This window comes from Hemitrygon akajei, chromosome 16 (assembly GCF_048418815.1).
Source record: "Hemitrygon akajei chromosome 16, sHemAka1.3, whole genome shotgun sequence".
Classification (NCBI taxonomy): Eukaryota; Metazoa; Chordata; class Chondrichthyes; order Myliobatiformes; family Dasyatidae; genus Hemitrygon; species Hemitrygon akajei.
This window is the reverse complement of record NC_133139.1, coordinates 9,300,131-9,324,180: the sequence shown is the minus strand read 5'-3', so window position 1 is coordinate 9,324,180 and position 24,050 is coordinate 9,300,131. Positions and strand designations below refer to the sequence as shown.

Genomic DNA, 24,050 nt, shown 5'->3' with positions numbered 1-24,050 from the left:
AATAGTTGATGCTTTGGGCTGAGACCCTTCTTTGGGACTGGTAGGAAGGGGGAAGACGGTGGAATAAAGAGTTGGGGGGGTAGAGAAGGAGGATAGCGAGAAGATGATAGGTGAAGCCATCTGGGTGGGAAAAGTAAAGGGCTGGAGTGGATGGAATCTGATAAGTGAGGAGAGTGGAACATAGGAGAAAGGGAAGGAGGAGGAGACCGGGAGAAGTGACAGGCAGGTAAGAAGAGGCGAGAAGGGAGGGGAATAGAGAAGAGGAGAGGGGAAGGGAGATTTTCTTTTTCCGGAAGTAGAAATGGATATTCATGCCATCAGGTTGGAGGATATCTAGAGGGAATATAAGGTGTTGCTCCTTCACCCTCAGGGTGGCCTCACCTTGGCACAAGAGAAGGCCACGGACCAATATGTCAGAATAGGAATGGGAATCAGAATTAAAATGTTTGGCCACTGAGAAGTTTTGCTCTTGGCGGATGGAGCAGAGGTGCTCGATGAAGGCAGGTCTCTCCAATTTAAGATGGTCTCACCAATGTAGAGGACGCAACATCAGGAGCACCTGATGCGATAGATGACCCCATCAGATACGGAGGTGAAGTTTTGCCTCACCTGGAAGTACTGTTTGGGGCCCTGATCTTAATCTTAGCTTTCTCTTCATTTGGTCAACCACCACCACAGTGTGTTCAATTTCCTTTTGTTCCATCAGTGCTTAAAACAATTGTGAAGCAACAAGTTTGTGCCTCTCCTGACATCTAACACAGGGGTTCCCAACCTTTTTCATGCCATGGACCAATACCATTAAGCAAGGACCCCAGTTTGGGACCCTCTGCTAAAAAGATCTTGAGATTACAACTTCAGAATCCCACAACACATTACTCTCAGTCATACTTCTGTGGCCGCACCAGCAATGACAAATATTTTATATCAGGCTTGCATCTGGTTGTTTTGAAAGTTGTGCACACAGCACCGGTTTCAATGGTCGGCCTACTCCTACTACACTAACCCAGCCTGCGAGGATTTTGAAATTTATCACCCAACGTCATGTGCTCTCGCCACTGCCTAGCTGGTGTCAAGTTGGCATGAGACGTTTCCTGTGCAAACATCTCACTGCTCTTGGGTTGTTAAAAAAACCTCTGCTGCTGCATTTGGCAGTAAAGATAATCTTTTTTATTACAGGTGCGGTTTAAAGAACTGCATGCTGCATGCCAACATAATATTTGCACATGGCATAAGTTCATCACTGCTGATAGAATGCAGAAGAACAGAACGCAGGAACAGACCCGAAATTGCACTGAACTAAGTAAGCTAGTAATTAAATTCCTAACAGCATTTTGGAGGGGGAGGGAGAGCAGCCCAATATTTTGGTACATATTGGCACCAATGACGTAGGAAGGAAAAGCAAAGAGATCCTGAAAGAGGATTTAGAGAGCTAGACAGAAATCTGAGAAGTAGAACCTCCAGGGTGGTAATTTCTGGATTGCTGTCTCTATCTCAAGTCAGTGAGGATAGAAACAGGATGATTTGGCTGATTAATGTGTGGCTGAGAAGCTGGTGCAGGGGGCAGGTCCTCAGGTTCTTCTCTTTCAATATTTTTATTAATATTATATAAATTGCATGAATACAAATACAAAATTAATAAGGATACAAGTGATACGAATTACATTATGTTTATATCACAGTAATATGATCACAATATCCCATATTCCAAATCAATCATGTAGAAGAAAAGATTGAATTATGAAATGAAGTGAAATAAAATAATTGTATTTTATTAAGAAAAGATCCACCCCCACTACCAAAATGAGCTGGTTGGTAAAAAGAAAGAAAAAAAAACCTTACCATATAATATTATATTAATAATGGCTCAGGTCCATACTTTAATAACAGTTCAAAGATTATGAAACTAACTCAGAAAGGGTCCCTATAACATTAGAAAATCATGTTTAGAATCAGAAATTGAACAATGGATCTTCTGGCCATAAGAGACATAAAGGCCAATACCCGCAAATTAGATGGCTTCAGTTTTGTAATACTATCCTCAACAATACCAAACATGGCAGTCAAGGGACTGGGCTTAAAACTAACATTGAAAAGTACAGAAAAAGTTTGAAATACATCTTTCCAAAATTTTTCAAGGCTCGGACATGTCCAAAACATATGAATTAGTGTGACCACTCCATTAATGCATCTATCATAGTAGGGGGGTAATATCTGCATAGAAACGAGAGAGCTTGTCTTTAGACATATAAACTCTATGTGCCACTTTGAATTGTAATAAAGAATGACAAGCACATAATGATGAAGAATTAATCAATTTTAAAATACTCTTCCAGCTCTCTTCCGATATAAAAATCTGTAAATCCTTTTCTCAGCCTCCTTTAATTTTATCTAAAGAGGCCTTTTTCAACAGCAGACCATAAATGTAAGATATTGAACTGTTGTCAAAGGGTTTCAGATTAAAAATTGAATCTATTATATTCTTATCTGGACTTGTAGGAAATATATGTAGTTGGGATCTTAAAAAATCTCTAATCTGTAAGTATCGATAAAATGAATATTGGAAAGGTTATATTTCATTGTAAGTTGCATAAAAGAAGAGAGATTCCCTCCATCAGACAAATCCTGAAATCGTTTTATACCCAATCTATTGCATTCTTTAAAAGGTAGGTCAATTAAAGATGGTTTAAAAGAACAATTAGAAAAGATGGGACTCGAGAGGGAGAATCTCAATAAGCCAAGATGTTTTCTAAACTGTAACCAAATCCTCAAAGTATGTTTGACCACCACATTGTCAGTTAGTTTATTTAAAGATAAAGGAAGCGAGGATCCAAGTAAAGAAATAATGGAAAATTTCATAACAGAGTTGACTTCCAAAGAAACGCATATAGGGCAATTTTCATGGTTAGTGTAATATATCCAGAATGTAATATTTCATATATTAACTCCCCAATAATATAATCTAAAATTGGGTAAGGCAAAACCTCCATTCTGTTTGGTCTTTTGAAGGTGAGCTTTATTTATTCAAGTGTTTTTATTCTTCCATATGTAGGAAGAAAGAATTGAATCCAAGAGTCCAAAAAAGATTTAGGAATAAAAACAGCACAGCTTGAAAAAGGTATATAAGTTTAGGTAAGATATTCATTTTAATAGAATTAATTCGGCAGATCAGTGATAAAGAGAGAGGTGACCAATTGGAAAGTTTTTTTTAACATAATTCATTAAAGTTAAAAAAATTTCCTTAAATAGATCTTTATAATTCTTAGTAATTGTTACTCCTAAATACGTAAATTGTTTTCTTAAAATTTTAAAAGGAAGGTTAATATCAGTTGGTATTAAATTGTTTAAAGGAAGCAGTTCACTCTTATGTAAATTTAATTTATATCCTGAGAACTGACTAAAATTAGTCAGTAGACGGAACACAAGTGGTAAAGTGGTTGTAACGTTAGATATAAAAAGCAATAAGTCATCAGCATATAGTGACACTTTATGGATAGTAACTCTCAAAATACCAGTAATCTCTTTAGACTCTCGAAAGGCAATTGCTAAGGGTTCTAATGTCAAATCAAAAAGCAGTGGGCTTAAAGGACAACCTTGTCTAGTTCTATGTTGGAGTTTAAAGGGTTTAGAATTCTGAAGATTAGTAAAAACCCGAGCGGAGGGAAATAAATAAAGTATTTTAATCCAATAAATTAAATTAGGTCCAAAATTAAATTTTTCTAAGGATATAAAAAGATAATTACATTCAACTCTGTCAAAGGCCTCTCCGCATCCAAAGATATCACTCACTCCGATATTTCCTTAGATGGAGAATGCAGAACATTTAACAAACACCGTATATTAAAATGGGAATATTGATTTTTAATAAATCCTGTTTGATCATCCAAAACCATAGAAGATATAATATTTTCAAGTCTACGAGCCAACACTTTAGATAAAATTTTAGTATCAAAACTGAGTAAAGAGATAAGTCTATACGAAGAACATTCAGCAGGATTTTTATTCTTTTTGAGAATGAACGAAATGGAAGCTTCGTGAAAAGACTGTGGTAATCTTCCTACCTTGAAGGAATTTGTAAGGGTAGAACATAAGTGTGGTATAAGCAAGGAGGAAAAAGCCTTATAAAACACTCCAGGTCCTCGGATTTCCTAGAATGCAATTCTCGAATAGCCTGAGAAATTTCCTCATGGGAAATGGGTAGATCCATTGCCTACGATCATCTATAGAAAGATTAGGAATATTTAATTGATCTAAAAATTATTCATTGCAATATTATCATTAACAGAGTCAGAACTACACAATTTGGAATAAAATTCCCTAAAAGTGGCATTAATTTCAAAGTGATCATTTGTCATATCCCCATTAATTTTATATATTTCTTTAATTTGCCACTTGGCTATAAATGGCTTCAATTGATTAGACAGTAGCTTACCAGTTTTATCTCCATGAATATAGAATTGATTTCCATCTTTTAATAGCTGGCTTTCAATTGGATACGTTAAAAGGAGATCATATTTAGTTTTGGTTTCAATACGTCTTTTATATCTTTCAGGATCAGGTACCAAAGCATATTTATGATCCAGTTGTTTTAACTGATTAGCTAGTTCGTTTCTCTCTTTGTTAGCTTTTTAAATGATATTTGCAGTACAACAAATAATTTGACCCTGGATATATGCTTTAAAAGTATCCTATATAATAAGACTAGATGTCTCTTCCAGTGTGTTTTCTTCAAAAAAAAAGAGTAATTTGATTCTTCATAAATTTTAAAAAGTCCTCATCGGGTAACAGAGTTACATTAAGTTGCCAAAATCTACTCATAGGGATAGGACTAGAAGATAGAAGTATTTAGAGATATTTAGAGATAGAAGTACAGGAGAGTGGTCAGAAATAGCAATCTCTTTATATTCGATCGATCGAATCAATGGAATCATTCGACTGTCAATAAAAAAATAATCAATCCTGGTATAAGAATGATGGACATGAGAGAAAAAAAGGTCTTCAGGTTCTTGGATCATTGGGATCTCTTCTGGGGAAGGTTTGACCTGTTCAAAAGTGACGAGTTGCACCTAAACCCAAGGGGAACCAATATTCTTGCAGGCAGGTTTGCTAGAGCTGTTGGGGAAGGTTTAAACTAACTTGACAGGGGAATGGAAACTGGAATGAAGGGACTCAAGATACGATGGATGGTAAAAAAGCAAGGATGACGTGAGTTAGACTGTCAAGAAGGGCAGGCAAATGAGAGAATAAAATTGCAGCCAGCAGGGTGAGTATCAGTGCATCAGGGATGCAGAATCAAAAAGGGTGGCAAATACAGTACTCAAAGTCTTATATCTCAATGCACAGAGTATAAGAAATAAGGTGGATAATCTTGTTGCACTATTACAGATTGTCAGGTATGATGTTGTGGCCATCACTGAATCGTGGCCGAAATACGAGGGGTGACTGATAAGTTCATGGTAAGTTAGTAACTCATCAGGGTTGATTGATAGGTTTGTGGCCCAAGGTAGAAGGAGATGAGTTATTAACTTCAAACTTTCTGCATAATCACTCAAAGAGCTGACCTGCATGTGCATGTAACGAGAGCTGTGTAACTCATCTCCTTCTACATTAGGCCACAAACTTATCAATCACCCATCTGTGGACACTTCCTGGAGGTCCAAGTTCCGTATGCTCCACGACTGCCGGAGTAAGTATGTAAATGTAGGAGGGGACTATGTTGAAAAATAAATGTGCTAGGTTTTCTAAAATTGACTCTTTCTACCTTAGGCCACGAACTTATCAATCACCCCTCACATGATTGTAGTTGGGAGCTGAACGTCCAAGGTTACATATTATATCAGAGGGATAGGAAGGTAGGCAGTGGAGGAGGTGTGGCTCTGCTGGTAAAGAATAGCATCAAATCAGTAGAAAGATGTGACATAGCATTGGAAGATGTTGAAGCCTCGTGGGCTGAGTTGAGAAAATGCAAGGGTAAAAGGACCCTGATGGTAGTTATATACAGGCCTCCCAACAGCAGCTGGATGTAGACTACAGATTACAGTGGGAAATAGAAAAGGTGTGTCAAAAGGGCGATTTATGATTATCATGGGAAATTTCAACGGCAGGTCAATTAGGAAAATCAGTTTGGTAATGGATCTCAAGAGAGTGAGTTTGTTGAATGCCTACAGGATAGCTTTTTACAGCAATTTGTCGTTGAGCCTACTAGGGGATCAGCTATACTGGATTGGGTGTTATGTAATGAACCAGAGGTGATTAGGGAGTTTAAGATAAAAGAACCCTTAGGAGACAGTAATCACAATATGATTGAGTTCAACTTGAAATTTGATAAGGAGAAAGTAAAGTCTGATGTAGTAGTATTTCAGTGGAGTAAAGGAAATTACAGTGGTATGAGAGAGGAGTTGGCCAAAGTAAATTGGAAGGAGTTGTTGGCAGAGATGACAGCAGAGCAGCAATGGCATGTGTTTCTGAGAAAAATAAGGAAGGTGCAGGGTGGATGTATTCCAAAAACAAAAAAAATTCAAATGGCAAAACAGTGCAACTGTGACTGACAAGGGAAGTCAAAGCTAATGTAAAAGCAAAAGAGAGAGCATACAACAAAGCAAAAATTAGTGGGAAGACAGAGGATTGGGAAGCTTTTAAAAACCTACAGGGAGCAACTAAAAGAATCATTAAGAGGAAAAAGATGAAAAATGAAAGCAGGATAGCAAACAATATCAAAGTAGATAGTAAAAGCTTTTTCAAGTATGTAAAAAATGAAAGGGAGATGAGAGTGCATAAAGGACTGGTAGAAAATGAGAGCAGAGAAATAATAACGGAGGACAAGGAGATGGCTGAAGAACTAAATAAATATTTTGCATCAGTCTTCACTGGGGAAGGCACTAGCAGTGTGTCAGATGTTGAAGGGTGTGAGGGAAGGGAAGTGAGTTCAGTTACTATTACAAGGGAGAAAGTGCTCAAAAAGCTGAAAGACCTAAAGGGATGTAAATCACCTAACCAGAGGACTGCATTCCAGGGTTCTGAAAGAGGTAGCAGTAGAGATTGTGGAGGCATAAACAATGATCTTTCAAAAATCTTTAGTCTCTAGCATGGTGCCAGAGGACTGGAAAATTGCAAATGTCACTCCACCCTTTAAGAAGGGTGGGAGGCAGCAGAAAGGAAATTACAGACCAGTTAGCCTGACCTCAATGGTTGGGAAGATGTTGGGTCAATTGTTAAGGATGAGATTATGGAGTACTTGGTGACACAGGACAAGATAGGACAAAATCAGCATGGTTTCCTTAAGGGAAAATCTTGCCCGACGAACCTGTTGGAATTCTTTGAGGAGATCACAAGTAGGATAGATAAAGGGGATGCAGTGGATGTTGTATATTTGGACTTTCAGAAGACCTTTGACAAGGTGCCAGACATGAGGCTGCTAACCAAGTTAAGAGCCCATGGTATTACAGGAAAGTTACTGACATGGTTAGAGCATCGGCTAATTGGTAGGAGGCAGCGAGTGGGAATAAAAGGATCCCTTTCTGGTTGGCTCCAGTGACTAGTGGTGTTCCGCAGAGGTCAGTGTTGGAACCACATCTTTTTATATTGCATATAAATGATTTAGATGATGGAATAGATGGCATTGGTGCCAAGTTTGCAGATATGAAGATTGGTGGAGCAGCAGGTAGTGTTGAGGAAACGGGTAGGCTGCAGAAGGACAGACAGATCAGGAGAATGGACAAGAAAGTAGCAAATGAAATACAATGTTGAAAAATGCATGGTCATACACTTTGGTAGCAGAAATAAATGTGTAGCCTATTTTTAAACGGGGAGAAAATTTAAAAAATTGTGATGCTTTGGGAGTTGGGAGTCCTTGTGCAGAACGCCCTAAAGGTCAACTTGCAAGTTGAGTTGGTGGTGAGGAAGGCAAATGCACTGTTAGCATTCATTTTAAGAGGTCTAGAATACAAGAGCAGGGATGTGATGCTGAGGCTTTATAAGGCACTGGTGAGGCCTCACCTTGAGTTATTGTGAGCAGTTTTGGGCCCCTCATCTAAGAAAAGATGTGCTGGCATTGGAGAGGGTCCAGAGGAGGTTCACAAGGATGATTCTGTGAATGAAAGGGTTATCATACGAGGAACGTTTGATGGATCTGGGTCTGTACTTGCTGGAATTCAGAAGGATGAGGGGGGATCTTATTGAAACCTTTCGAATGTGGAAAGGATGGGAGGGGTCTAGGACAAGAGGGCACAGCCTCAGGATAGAGGGGCATCATTTAAAACAGAGATGCGGAGAAATTTCTTTAGTCAAAGGGTGGCGAATTTGTGGAATTTATTACCACAGGCAGCTGAGGAGGCCAGGTCGTTGGGTGTATTTAAGGCTAAGATTGTTAGGTCCTTGATTGCACATGGCATTAAGGGTTACGGTGAGAAGGCCAGGGAGTGGGGCTGAGGTGGGGGAGAAAGGATCAGCCATGATTGAATGACAGAGCAGACTTGATGGACCAAATGGCCTAATTCTGCTCCTATGTCTCATAGTCTACATTAATCCCTTGTGACTACATATTTCCTTCCATCCATTGTACCTTCATGTGCCTACTTAAGCACCCTCTCCAAAGCCTCGAGATCCTTCCTACCAAAGGGGGAACAAAACTAAATACAATACTCCAGATGCAGCTTAACTGGAGTTTTATAAAACTACAACATAACCTCCTGACAATTGAACTCATTTCACTGAGCAGTAACGGCAAGTATATCACATACTTTCTTTATCACTCCATCAACCCGTTCTACAACTCATGTTCTCAGCATATATGTATGTATGTATTTATTATTTGTATAGATTAATTTGTTTATTTATTTATTTATATTCGCACCACTTGTCTACTTTTGCATATTGGTGGTTTAATATTATTTGTGTGTAGTTTTTCATTGATTCTATTGCATTTCCTTGTTCTACGGTGAATGCCTGCAAGAAAATGAATCTGAAGGTAGTATATTGTGATATACTATATCTGTACTTCGATAATAAATTTACTTTGAACTTTGGACCTGTACAGACACTTTTAGCGAGCCATGTACTTCAACCGCAAGTCCCCTCAATACTGTTAAGGGTCTTGCCTTTAACAGTGTGCTAGAATTGTTGGCTGTCCACCATACCCAGAAATGACAGGAACCTGTGCGGGAGAGTTTTTAAAGTTGGAAGGCCTTTGCACTGGGGCAGTTCCACTCTCTCTGGACCTCAGGAGTCTAGGTCCAGTGGTACGTATAGTCATCACACTAGGACCCCCCTTGGTTACAGTGGATGACTATGATGTCTTCTGTGCCTCGTTATGCCCTTCGCTCTCCACAAAGCATTACATAACCAACTTCCCGGCCGTTGGATCTCATCCGCCTGGTCTGCCGGAACTGACTTCACATGCTAGCACGGGCATGTCCCTACCTCACTGGGCTTTGAGACCCGCAGGCTGCCCTCACCTGGTTCAGCCCACCCGTCGAAGCGGTGTACTGGGGTGTGGCTGTTGTCGCATGCAAACAGCTGCTTGGAGCCACAGTGGGAGCTGACTGTCCGGTGGGGACCAAAGGTGAGAGATCTGCCCCAGAATGGACACAACAAGCCCCTTCACCGGAGGTGCTACCCCTCCCTGGAATCCCCGTACACCCCAGTGTACCAGAACAACATTATTAAAACAGCAAGTCTGAGAGGCCTCCGTGGTCAGGGTCGACCATGGACGTTGTGTCCTGGCTGTCTAGTTATGCAAGCCTGGGCAGTATAAGATGGAAAGCCAGCCATTGCCCATGTAGCAAGCTCCCCCTCTCCACACATCTGATGAACCCAAAGGAACGGCAGAGGCCAATACAGTTTGGAACCAGCAGGATCACTGGAGTTGTCAGTCAGTGTTAAACTCAATGTAGGACTGCCTTAGGGACTCCAGTTCTGGATTTTTCCCTTGGCATTTATTCCCAAAGACTTCCCCATGAGTGGGTATGTCTGCAAGGCAGCAGAGGTTTGAGATCAGAGTTTTCCTTCTCCTACATGAGGTGCCAACCATGGCTGATGCCCAAAGCGACTGGTTTTAAGGCGCCAGTAACCTGCCTTTGCCCCTTGTCCTGTCAGTAGAAATGATTCCACTGGGCCACACGTGAAGGCCAGGAGCTGGACTTGGTTGTCAGAGGCTATATGAGGCGCAGGCACATGCCATTGGGAGCATTTAATACATAGTGGGAGCATATCCCTACTACCACCCCCAGCTGTAACAACCTTAAGGAACCAAAACAGCAAATATTCTGATCATAAAGTATGAGAAAAGCTATTTGTCTTGTTGAACACGCATATGAATATTGTAAGGATATTTATACTAAGGACTTGGCATGAAAGTTACTGGGACTTGGTTTGTTCTTGAAATATCAAAAAGAAATTAAGTAAAATGTGGTCACCACTTAGCTCACTCATCGCTCCATTTCAAGGTAACAGAGTTTCAGTGCCACTAGTGTTGCAGTATAGAAAAGAATGTTGATCTGAGCTTTTTGGCAGATTTGCCATTGTGTGATATCCATGAAAGAAAACACAAGGTCTGCTTTTGTTTTATAAATATCTGCTAAACACTCCTTCACCAGTTTTCATGCAACACACAATCTACAAGGCTTATCTTCGCAAAGACAAAGCCAACACTTGCACTGCATTCTTCCAGTCCTCGGCAAAACCAGATTAATCATGGAAGCTGTATCAACTTTTACTGTCTCTCAGTTTTTCTTTTTGCTAATTAGCGCACTGCCCGTGGAACGGAACATCAGGAAGGTGCAGGAAAATGTGGAAGAGCCAACCGGCAGCTTGTCGAGTGATTTTCCTGACCTTCATTCAGCAAAAGAACAAGGAAACTGCTCTACTAATGGTGAGTCTGTCTGTGAGACAAAGTCACTTGTTGGAACAGGGAAGGGGACAAGACTGTTACAACCATTGAGTAAGGACAACAAAATTTCATTCAGCGTGCTCTCCACTACAGATGTCACCAATGCAAGCAGGCATCAAGAGCTGGATAGAAGCTGGAGACAAAAGCATCCGAGTGTTTTTAAAGAACCTGTGTGCAGGTTGCAAAGTGATGAACAAAGGGCTGATTCTCTTGAGGTGATCGGTGCCACTACGGGATATGAACGCGGTTTCATTGAAGACGTGGTCCTGTACAGTGACAGACACGTGACCAAGTTTGGGATCTGTTCTGCTGCAAAGCAAAAGCATAGTGCTTTGCTCCTTCTTAGAAATTTGGCATTTCACATAAAGGTCGGCACAGAAACGGTGAAGTTGATGGTGCTGCATCTTTCTGAAGGTAAGAAAAGAGAATCACTTTCACTGCAAAGGTGAACAGTTTTCCACAGTTTATTCTCTTGTTGCTTTACAATTATTGATGGCACCGATAAATCGACAATAAATTCTAATATTATGTATGAAATACAATCATATAGAATAACACATAGAACCAGAATTAGGCCATTCGGCCCATCGAGTTCGATCAAGGCTGATCTGTTATTCCTCTCAACCCCATTCTCTTGCCTTCTCCCCATAACCTTTGATACTTCTACAGGTCAGGAGCCTATTAACTTTAATGAATGGCCTCTATGCTATCAACTTTAATGACCCAGCAATGAATTCCCTGCATTCACCACCCTCTGGCTAAAGAAATCTGTCCCCATCTCTGTTCTAAAGAAGCATCCCTCCATATTCTGAGGTTATGCTCTCTGGTCCTAGATCAGGCATTGTGGATCTTTTTTATGCTATGGACTAATACCATTAAGCAAGGGGTCTGTGGACCTGTCCTAGACTCTCCCACCACTGGAAGCATTCTCTTCATGTTCACCCTATCCAGGCATATGAAATATTCTTCATTAATGCACAAAAAATAGTTAGGAAGGGATAAAATGGACATGTTTTATGTTGCACTGAACTTGAACTTGATCAAATGCCACTTTGTTCCAACATAGAGATGTTGCTGTGGGATTCAGTGAGAAAGCGTTGCATCACTGGGTAACAGGTTGTAAAGGTGTCTCACAGGTGCGGGGATCTGGGATTAATTCTGACTTTCAATGTGGCCTGTATGGAGTTTGCACATTCTTTCCGTAAGAGTGTGGGTTCCCTCCAGGAGCCCCACTTCCCTCTGACATCCCGCAGAACGTGCTGGTTGCTCTGTTAGTTAATCATTATAAATGATGCTGAACGTGAATCGCAGGCAGGAGAGCCAGAAAGGAGTTGACGAGCCCTCAAAAGCAAATGGGTTATGGAAGAAAAGATGAGATGTCAAAACTCAAGAGGTCATATTGCAACTTCTTTAAAACTCTGGTTAGGCCACATGAGGAGAATGGCAAAAACAGTTCTGATCACCTCACTATAGGAAGGATGTCGAGGAGCAAAAGAGGTTTGCGAGGATGCTGCCTGGTTTAGAGGGCACGTGCTATCATGAGAGGCTGGATAAACTTGTGTTGCTTTCTTTGGAGCAGCAGAGGCTGAGGAGAGATCTGACAGAGTTTTTTAAGATTGTGAGAGGTGTAGATAGAGCAGACAGGGAGTGTCTTTTTCCCAGCGTAGAATGCCTAATAAATGAATGAGGTGAGAGGGGGTAGGTTCAAAGGGGATGTGAGGGGTAAATTTCTTTACTCAGAGAGTGATGGATGTCTGGAATGTGCTGCCTGGTATGGGGTAGTGGCAAATACATTACAGGCTTTTAAGAGACATTTGACCAGGCAAGTGGATGTGAGGATCTTGGAGGGATATGGACATTGTGTAGGTAGGAGGGATTAGTATTCGGGTGTTTTTTGTTTGCTTTCTAGCTGGTTCGACACAACACCGTGGGCTGAACTGTTCTATGTTCTATGTCCGTGAGAGCCCACATAGGCACGAAGGGCCGAGTGGCCTCCATCTTGCTGTGGGAAAATATGAAATGTGGAAGATAACTAACGGAGAGAAATACCTATTTGATTAACTAATCGGTAAAAGGAATGTGGACAGACGTTTGATGTTAGGCTATAGATACATTACACACTCCACAGTTAAATCCCTTACTGACATGGTGTTGCATTTATTGCATTTAAATCTAAAGAAAAGTGGAATGAGAGGGGCTGTTCCCCAGAACACGACAGGCAGGCAGTTTGAAGTGCCCACTAATCTTCCACATAGTGCCTCCCATTATTTATTCTACTGCTTTTGTGTACCTACTTGTACTTATCCATGTCTCTCAAAGTTTTAAACACCTCTGAAAGTTCAGCACGGATTTCCCGGTGATCCAAGGAATAAAGACCGAGCCTGACAAATCTCAGACCCTCCAGTCATCGATTCTGCACTATTTCCCATTTAACCACGTCTCCCCTAAAACAGAGTGAGCAAAATGACAAGGGTTTAAAGTAAATATAGTAAAGTTCAAAGTAAGTACATAATCAAAGTGCATACGTCACTACATACAGCACTGTACAGAAGTCCGAGACACATATATATAGCGAGGGTGCCGGAGACTTTTCACAGTATTGTACTTATTTTACACATTGCTTTATACTGCTGCCACAAAAAAAACACATTTCATACTATGAACATGAGTTGTAAAGTCCTTGAAAGTGAGTCCATAGGATGTGTAATCAGTTCACTAGTTGAAGTGAGTGAAGTTATCCACACTGGGTCAGGAGCCTGATGTGATGAATCAGTTCCATGCTGAGGTGAGTGAAGTTATCCACACTGGTTCAGGAGCCTGATGTGTTGAATCAGTTCCATGCTGAGGTGAGTGAAGTTATCCACACTGGTTCAGGAGCCTGATGTGTTGAATCAGTTCCATGCTGGGGTGAGTGAAGTTATCCACACTGGTTCAGGAGCCTGATGTGTTGAATCAGTTCCATACTGAGGTGAGTGAAGTTATCCACACTGGTTCAGGAGCCTGATGTGTTGAATCAGTTCCATGTTGAGGTGAGTGAAGTTATCCACACTGGTTCAGGAGCCTGATGTGTTGAATCAGTTCCATGCTGGGGTGAGTGAAGTCATCCACACTGGTTCAGGAGCCTGATGTGTTGAATCAGTTCAGACCTGAGGTGAGTGAAGTTATCCACACTGGTTCAGGAACCTGATGTGTTGAATCAGTTCCATGCTGAGGTGAGTGAAGTTATCCACACTGGGTCAGGAGCCTGATGTGTTGAATCAGTTCAGACCTGAGGTGAGTGAAATTATCCACGCTGGTTCAGGAGCCTGATGTGTTGAATCAGTTCAGTGTTGAGCTGAGTGAAGTTATCCACACTGGTTCAGGAGCCTGATGTGATGAATCCGTTCCATGCTGAGGTGAGTGAAGTTATCCACACTGGTTCAGGAGCCTGATGTGTTGAATCAGTTCAGTGTTGAGGTGAGTGAAGTTATCCACACTGGTTCAGGAGCCTGATGTGTTGAATCAGTTCAGCGCTGAGGTGAGTGAAGTTATCCACACTGGTTCAGGAGCCTGATGTGTTGAATCAGTTCAGACCTGAGGAGAGTGAAGTTATCCACACTGGTTCAGAAGCTTGATGTGTTGAATCAGTTCCATGCCGAGGTGAGTGAAGTTATCCACACTGGTTCAAGAGCCTGATGTGTAGAATCAGTTCAGTGTTGAGGTGAGTGAAGTTATCCACACTGGTTCAAGAGCCTGATGTGTAGAATCAGTTCAGTGTTGAGGTGAGTGAAGTTATCCACACTGGTTCAAGAGCCTGATGTGTAGAATCAGTTCAGTGTTGAGGTGAGTGAAGTTATCCACACTGGTTCAAGAGCCTGATGTGTTGAATCAGTTCCATGCTGAGGTGAGTGAAGTTATCCACACTGGTTCAGGAGCCTGATGTGTTGAATCAGTTCCATGCTGGGGTGAGTGAAGTTATCCACACTGGTTCAGGAGCCTGATGTGTTGAATCAGTTCATTGTTGAGCTGAGTGAAGTTATCCACACTGGTTCAGGAGCCTGATGTGTTGAATCAGTTCCATGCTGAGGTGAGTGAAGTTATCCACACTGGTTCAGGAGCCTGATGTGTTGAATCAGTTCAGACCTGAGGTGAGTGAAGTTATCCACACTGGTTCAGGAGCCTGATGTGTTGAATCAGTTCAGACCTGAGGTGAGTGAAGTTATCCACACTGGTTCAGGAGCCTGATGTGTTGAATCAGTTCAGTGTTGAGCTGAGTGAAGTTATCCACACTGGTTCAGGAGCCTGATGTGTTGAATCAGTTCCATGCTGAGGTGAGTGAAGTTATCCACACTGGTTCAGGAGCCTGATGTGTTGAATGAGTTCAGACCTGAGGTGAGTGAAGTTATCCACACTGGTTCAGAAGCCTGAACGTTCCTGAACCTAGTGATGGCATGGAATTACCAATGACTTGGAGCTAAACGTGATTCTGATCTGGGTCTCTACTGTGGACTGAGAGTGGGAAGGGGACAGGGAGAGGGGAATTATGGTTGGGAAAAGAGGGAGGGGGAAGGGAGGGAGTGGGAAGCAGCAGAGGGAAATTCTGTAATGATCAATAAACCGATTGTTTGGAATCAAATGACTTTGCCTGGTGTCTCAGGACTGGGTGTGCCTGCACCTGCGTAAACCCCACTGCTGCCACTCTTTCTCTGCCACCTGTCCCCCACCCCACCCATGGCACTCCACCCTCACCATTCCCAACATCCTTTGCTCCAGCCGGATTTTCAATCTCGTTCTCCGCTCCACATTGACAAATACAGTACTATGCAAAAGTGTTTGGCCCCTCAGCTATATCCTGTATATAAGTGCCCAAGATCTTTGCACAGTACTGTATATAGACAGCAAAGTCAACTGTTTGAAGCTGGCAAAAGTGTATAGATCATATCTGGTATCAGTGAGCCGTGACTGCCATTTTAATGGGTATCTAATTAGGGAAGATTGGATGAAGATTACCTGATGTTTGAAGTGTCCCAAGCTAATTTTTTTTAACTAAAAGAAAAACCTTTTCCTTGTGATGTCTGGATTATATCAGAGCTCCAAGTCACTGGTAATTTCATGCCATCACCAGGTTCAGGAACAACGTTCAGGCTCCTGAATCAGTGTGGATAACTTCACTCATCTCAACTCTGAACTGATTACACATTCTATGGACTCACTTTTAAGGACTACAGCTCACGTTCACAGCATTACGTATTTTTTATTTGAACAATTTGATTTCTTTTGCCCATTGGTTATTGGTCAGTCTTTGTTTGAGTGTAGTTTTTCATTGATTCTATTGTATTCCTTTGTTCTACTGTAAATATAGGTGAGAAAATGAATCTCAGGTGGTACAGTACTGTGCAAAAATCTTTGGCACATATCCGTAGCTAGGATGTCTGAGACGTTTGCAGAGTACTGTATTTGTCAACGTGGAGCGGAGAGCGAGTTTGTAAATCTGGTGGGGGCAAACGATGTTGGGAATTGCAATAGTGGGACGGTGCAGGAGGAGTGTGGGACGTGTGGCAGAGAAGGGGTGGCAGCGTTGGGGTTGACACAGGTGCAGACACTGAGACACAGGCAAGGTCGTTAGATTCCAAATGATTGGTTTATTGATTATTACAGAAAGTCGCTCTGGAGCTTCCCGTTCCCTCCCCACTCCCTTCCCTCTTTCCCCAACCATGATTCCCCTCTCCCTTCCCCCTTCCCACTCTCAGACCACAATAGAGACCCATATCAGAACCAGGTTTATCATCACTCACATATGTCATGAAATTTGTTTTTTTACAGCAGCAGAACAGTGCAATACATAAAATTACTACAGTACTGTGCATAAGTCTTAGACACCCTAGGCTTATATATATATATATATATATATATGTATATATATATATATATAAGACTTTTCCACAGTGCTGTATATGGTGACATATCCATTTTTTGATAATATACTTATTTTGGACACTTGGAGTACAATGTGTCATTTTGCTCACTTGTGGTTAAACTGCAGGGTGCAGAAGTGACTTACGAGGGTGTTTCCAAATCTGGAGGGCCTGAGTTATAGGGAGAGGTTGGCCCAGCTTGGGTTTTTATTTCTCGGAATGTAGCAAAATCAGAGATGACCTTATAGAAACATGGAGAGACATAGATAAGGCGGAAGATCTTTTCCATGGGGTAATGGAGTCCCAAACTCGGCAGCATAGTTTTAGGGTGTGACGGGAAACATTTAAAAGGGACTTGAGGAGCAATTGGTTCACCCAGAGGATGGTCAGTGCAGGAAACGAGCTACCAGAAGAAATGTGCAGACCAGGCAGCATCGAGAGGAAAGAGTAAACAGTTAACATTTCGGTCCAAGGCCTTTCATCAGGACTGGTGAGGTCCTGATATGGGGGTTTGGCCAAAAAAGTCCACTGTTTTCTCTTTTCCATAGATGCTGCCTGGTCTGCTGAGTTCCTTCAGCTTTTCGTGTGAGGTGTTTTGGATTCCAGCGTCTGCAGATTTTCTACCAGAGGAAATAATTGGGACAGGTACAAAAGTAACATTTAAGAAGCACCTGAGGAGAGGTGGGTCTTAGAAAGATATAGGGCAAATTCAGGAAATTGTGACTAGCCGAGTAGACTTGTAAGGCTGAAGGGCTGTATCCATGCTGTACTGCTCTATGACTCTGACTCCATAACTTCAATGGTAAATGTTAAAGGTCTACCTTACTCCAAAACCTAGCTGAACATTGTTAAAAAATATTTTATACTGCGTATCTCAGCTGCATCATAAAGCCCACAAGAGAGTCTTCCAGTCACCCATATCTTGACGAAGGGAGGATTGAATCAGAATTGGAATCAGGTTTAATATCACTGGCAGATATCACAAAATTTGTTGTCTTTGCGGCAGCAGTACAATGCAATACATAATAAAAGAAAAACAGGTGAATGACAGTATATAAATGTGTATGTATATTAGGTAAATTAAGTAAGTAGTGCTAAAAATAGAAATAAAAAGTACTGAAGTAGTGTTCATGGACTCAATGTCTATTCAGAAATTGGATGGCAGAGGGGACGAAGCTGTTCCTGAATCGTTGAGTGTGTGTCTTCAGACTTCTGCACCTCCTTCCTGATGGTAGCAAGACAACGAGGCATTGAGTAGTGAATTATAAAGTGTATTATAAAGATTATAATTTTATAATTATGAAATTATAATGTATGGTTGTTGGGCGAAGGGGCACCACAGTAACAGAGCCACAACACGTCTGACAGTGAGCTCCACAACACCCACAGGATTTAAACTGAAATAATACATGTTTCACATTTTTACTCACTTATTGCCCATTACCCCGCCGGTGTTTAGGGCAGCAATGAAGGTCCTCCATCCCTGGCAGTGTTCAGGGCTTCCTTCATCGTGTCAGTAGCTTCCTCTCGGTTTTCAGTACTGTCAGTCATGCAAATCCCGGGTGGAGACTCAGGAATACCATCGCACTCAGATGTAGGTGAATTCCTCATTGTTGTTTGCATAACAATTTTTTTTTCCAGTCAGTGTTGTTAGAACTGAGCTGAACCCCCGAACCTAGAGGACCGGTGGACCACTCTTAGACTGGCCTCTACCCTTCGACCTGTTTGGCATGGGTGACCCTACCAAGGCTCAGACTCCAGCCAACATAGCTTTCCGGATCACCGAGGCACGCAAGCCTCCAAACCCAACGACAATGTTGTGGTCGTCTTGGAGGATGTTTCACAAAGAACAACCAATTATCCATTACGTCTGCAGACTTCAAGTTATCGTCTGCCTCAATTTCTCTGCCGAAAGGCTGAGAGACATGGAGCAGTACAGCACAGAAAACAGGCCCTTTGGCCCAACACATCCATGCTGGTGAAGGTGTTCGCCTTTGTCTGTATTTGGCCCATATCTCTCTAAAACTAAATGTTGTTAACCACTTCCACTGGCAGCTCATTCTATATGTCCGCCACCCTTAGTGTGTATAGGGACTGAGCATTCAATGTTTTGGACTGAGATCCTTCATCAGGACTGGAACGGAAGGAGGAAGAAACCAGGATAAGATGGTGGGTGGGGGGTGAGTGCAGGAAGGAGGGGAAGCAGAGCAGAGGTGGCTGGATTTTGGGAATAGTTCACAGGATGGATGCACCCCACAGAAGTTCTCAAATGGCAGGAGTAGGCAACCGTGGCTGACAAGGTAAGTTAAGGACTCCATAAAAGTCAAGGAAAGGGGATATAAGTTAGCAAAAGTAAGTGGGAAATTGGATTATTTGGAAATTTTAAAAATCCAACAAAAAAGGAACTAAAAAACCATAGGAAGGGAAAAGATGAAATATGAGGGCAAAATAGTCAATAATATAAAGAAGGATACTAAAAGTTTTTTCAGTTATGTACAGAGTAAAATGAAGGCGAGACTTGATATTGAACCACTGGAAAATGATGCTGATGAGGTAGTAATGGAGGACAAAGAACTGGCAGTTAAACTTAATAAATACTTTGCATCTGTCTTCACTGTGGAAGACACTAGCAGTGTGCCAGAGGTCTGTGAGTGTCAGGGAGCAGGAATGAGTGCCATTGCTATTGCAGAGGAAAATGTGCTAGGCAAACTGGAAGGTCTTAAGGTGGATGAGTCACCTGAACCAGTTGGACTACATCCCAGAGTTCTGAGAGAGGTTGCTAAAGAGATAGCAGATGCATTGGTTATGATCCTACAAGAATCACTTGATTCTGGCATGGTCCCGGAGGACTGGAAGATTGCAAATGTCACTCCACTCTTTAAGGGAGAAAGGCAAAAGATTGGAAATTATAGGCCAGTCAGTCTGACCTCAGTGGTTGGGGAAGTGTTGGAATCCATTGTTAAGAACGAGGTTTCGGGGGTACTTGGAAACTAATGATAAAATAAGTCAAAGTCAGCATGGTTTCTGTAAAGAGAAATCTTGCCTGACAGATCTGTTAGAGTTCTTCGAGGAAGTAACAAGCAGGATGGACAAAGGAGAGGCAGTGGATGTCATTTACTTGGATTTTGGGAAGGCATTTGATAAGATGCCACATATGAGACGACTTAACAAGAGAAAATCCCATGGCACTTCAGGAAAGATACTAGTATGGATAGAGGAATGGCTGACAGCCAGGAGGCAGTCATTTTTTTCAGCCAGAGAGTAGTGAAACTGTGTAAGAACTTTTTAAAAGCTATTATTAATGCTTTTTGAGATAGTGATTTAGATGCATATCATATTTTTTACTGAGTTATGTATTGTATGTTATTAGTTTTGCTACAACAAGTGTATGGGACATTGGAAAAAAAGTTGAATTTCCCCATGGGGATGAATAAAGTATCTATCTATCTATCTATCTATCTATCTATCTATCTATCTATCTATCTATCTATCTATCTATCTAATGCTCTGCCACAGATTGCGGTGGAGGCCAAAACCGTGAGTATATTTAAAGTGAAAATTGATATTTTCCTGATTGGTCAGGGCATCAAAGGTTATGGCGAGAAGGCAGGTGTGTTGTCGCGTGAACAAAGTCATCAGGGAAAATTACTGGTAGATACGAAGCAGCTTCTTTATTTGACCAAACAAGGTACCACAGGCATTATCTGGAGACACTTTTGGTTGAAAGGTCCGGCTGGCCCAACATGGGGCTTGATATTTGATGTGCCAAACATCAAAGGACAAAACACACAAAACGCTGGAGGAACTCAGCAGGCCAGATAGCATCAATGGGAAAAGTACAGTCAAGGTTTCAGCCCAAGACATCAACTGTATGTTTTCCATGGATGCTACCTGGCCTGCTGAGTTCCTCCAGCACTTTCTGTGTGTGTTGCTTGGATTTCCAGCATCTGCAGATTTTCTGATCAAAGGGCAACTCCATACATGTACGGACAATGTTTTCTTTGAAACGACATACAACCTTCACACCTTCCGATTCACATCCAAATGAATTTTATTCAGCATTGTCTAGACTGGGGTTCACAGCTTTTTGGAACCTATTGTTCAGAGATGCGCTCCAAATTAAATGCACATTTTCAGATGGGAGGACTGGTAGTCAAAGTCATTTGCTAAATGTATATGTCCTAAACCCAAAAACCAATCTGACAGTCCCTCTTGGACAAAAATAAGTTTGTATCAGGAAAGGCCAACCTAAAGGAAGATCTACTCAAATAGGACAACAAAAATGCCCTGCCTCGGAATCCCCCCCCCCAATTATTTTGTGTGCCTCTACTTCTACCCTATCACTACCTACTAAATGCTAAGCAGAGAGATTGCTCCAGAAATTTGAACAACAGACTTTAGAAATACGTTTTCGTTGGTATTCCGGCGCTCTAACCGACGCACCAATCGTGAGTTGGAGAGCTTCGACAGAGGAGCTGACGCACAGGTCCGGGAGTGAAGTTTAAAGGGGGAAAACTTCGCGGGATCTCGGCTGGAACCAGAGCACCAGTCATGAATTGGAGAGCTGGGAAGATTCAGGCATTAAAGAGAGACACTGCCTGGCAGAACGGTCATCGATGGAGTGCTCCGAGGCAGAGTGGTAGGGCTTTGGCAAGGTAAGTGGGCAAGTGGACTTCATTTTTTTCCCTTGCATTTTTTTTTGGAGGAATGGAGAGCACGTCTGTAGGGTTAGTATTTTGCTCTGGGTGTCGGAGGTGGGAATCCTGGGAATCTTCCAGTCTCCCAGATAGCTGCATCTGCACCAGGTACACCGAGATGCAGCTTCTGAGAGACTGTGTAAGTGATCTGCAAATGCAGCTTGATGACCTACAGCTTATTAGGGAGAGTGAACAGGAGATAGAGAGGAGCTACAGGGAGTTAGTCACCCCGAGGCAGCAGGAGTTAGATAAGTGGGTGACGGTCAGGGAAGGGAAGGGAAGAGCTCAGATAGTAGAGAGCACCCCTGTGGCCATCCTCTCAGTAATCATTATCTCATTTTGGATGTTGTTGAAGGGGGTGACCTGACAGAAGAAGACCATGGTGATCGGGTCTCTGGCACTAGGCCTGGTTCCGTGGTGCAGAAGGGAGAGAAGAAGATGAGGAATGTGGTAGTCATAGGGGATTCCATAGTGAGGGGAACAGACAGGAGGTTCTGTCAGCCTGATAGGGATACCCGCATGGTGTGTTGCCTCCCAGGTGCCAGGGTACGGGTTGTCTCAGATCGGGTGCACAGTATTCTGAAGGGAGAGGGTGAACAGCCAGAAGTCTTGGTACACGTTGGTACCAATGACATAAGTAGAAAAATTTTCTCTGATGACTTTGTTCACGCAACAACACACCTGCCTTCTCGCCATAACCTTGGATGCCCTGCCTGTACAGTTGTACAGTTGTACACAGGCCTCCAAACAACAGCTAGGACGTGGATTACAAATTACAGCAGGAGATAGAAAAGGCGTGTCAGAAGGGCAATGTCATGATAATCATTGGGGGTTTTAGCATGAAAGTGGATTGGGAAAACCTGCTAGACAGGTTTTACTAGACACTAGACACTTCCTGCTAGTGTCTCTTTCAAGTCAAACTTGGCCAGTTCCCCTCTCATGCCATTGTAATTTCCTTTATTCCACTGAATTACTGACACATTGGAATTCAGTTTCTCCTTCTCAAATTTCAAAGTGAACTTGATCATATTGTGATCACGGTTCCCTAAGGGTTCCTCAACCTTAAGCTCTCCTATCACCTCCAGATCATTGCACAAAACCTAATCCCGCACAGTCAATCCTCTAGTGGGCTCAACAACAATTTGTTTTAAAAAGCCATCCCTTAGACATTCTACAAATTCTCTCTCTTGTACTCATTGGTAGCCACTCTCCTTGACTGGTGGGTCAGTCTCACCAAATTAACACGCAAGGTTTCCTCTCTTGCATTAACACACGTGCACGCGCACAAACACCACATTTGTATCTAGCAGTTCAGCTCTCGGTGTTCGTGATACCTCGTGTTCCTGTGAACCACTGACCTGAACAGATCCAAGCGTGAGTGCTGATTTTAAAAAATACTCACCCACTCAGACTGCTACGATCGCCGGCCACACGATGGGTGACTGAGACATCCCACTCCTGACACCAAATGTTGTTGCGTGAATGAAGCAACCGGAGAAAATTACCGGTAGATACGAAGCAGCTTCTGTCTTCGATGAAACAAGGTACCACAGGAAACACTTTTGGTTGAAAGGTCTTGCTGGCCCAACGTGGGGCTCGATATTTTATGTGCCAAACATCAAAGGACAGCTCCATATTTACAACATATAGTCAATGCTTTCTTTGAAACTACATTCAAACTTCACACCTCCTGATTGGCATTCACACCACAGACATCCACAATGAATTTTAATCACATTGTCCGGATTGGGGTTCACAGCTTTCAGGAACCCATTGTTCAGAGCTGCACTCCAAATTAAATCTACAATACATTCTCAGTGAAGACTGACAATTGATAAATGTATGTGTCCCAAACCCAAAGTTCACACTGACAAGGTGTATGGGGTTGAGTGGGATCCAGGATCAGCTATGATGGAATGGCGGAGCAGACTCAATGGGCTGAATGGCCTAATTTGCTCCTATCTTATGGTCTCTTCTGGAGTACAAGATGGTGAGTGATAGGTGAGACCAGGCAAGGGGGGGGGGGGGTGAAGTAAGAAACTGGGAGGAGATGGGTGCAAACAGTAAAGGACTGAAGAAGAAGGAATGTGATAATTTTTAAGTTTCTGGTTCCCTTTACCAGACTTGGCAGTCATCCACAAAATCTACCCATTATGTGTGCAGTTTGAACACATTTTCTGTTGAGGAATAAAAGAAGTGATGTTTTGGTTGTACAGTAGTATTGGCTACATGCTTGCCATGTCTAAGAGTTATATTTGTCCTCTGTGTGTTTTGAATCTCATCATTATTGTTTATTCCCATACTCCTGAATGTCTCTTTCTTTGTAAAAAAGACGCAACAATAATTGCTGTCATTAGAGCCAAGTGATGTATTGAAAAAATGTTAGTGAGCTCTCCACTTACACAGGACATAGAACTCTACAGCACAGTACAGGCCCTTCAGCCCACAATGTTGTGCCGACCCATTTAACCAACTTTGTGATCAATCTAACTCTTCCCTCCTACACAACACATAACCCTCCATTTTTCTTTCACCCACGAGTCTCGTAAATGTCCCTAATCCATCAGCCTCTACTAT

The 24,050-nt window shown here is 42.1% G+C and overlaps 1 protein-coding gene across 1 annotated transcript in view; it reads left to right on the top strand.

The window, feature by feature from the left end:
* Positions 1-5,197: 5,197 nt before the first annotated feature.
* Positions 5,198-24,050, top strand: part of amh (anti-Mullerian hormone) — a 52,142-nt gene continuing 33,289 nt past the window's right edge. The window contains exons 1-3 of the mRNA XM_073069471.1: positions 5,198-5,202; positions 10,740-10,864; positions 10,976-11,296. Of these exons, the coding sequence (XP_072925572.1) occupies positions 5,198-5,202; positions 10,740-10,864; positions 10,976-11,296 (451 nt within the window). The remainder of the gene's footprint in view (positions 5,203-10,739; positions 10,865-10,975; positions 11,297-24,050) is intronic.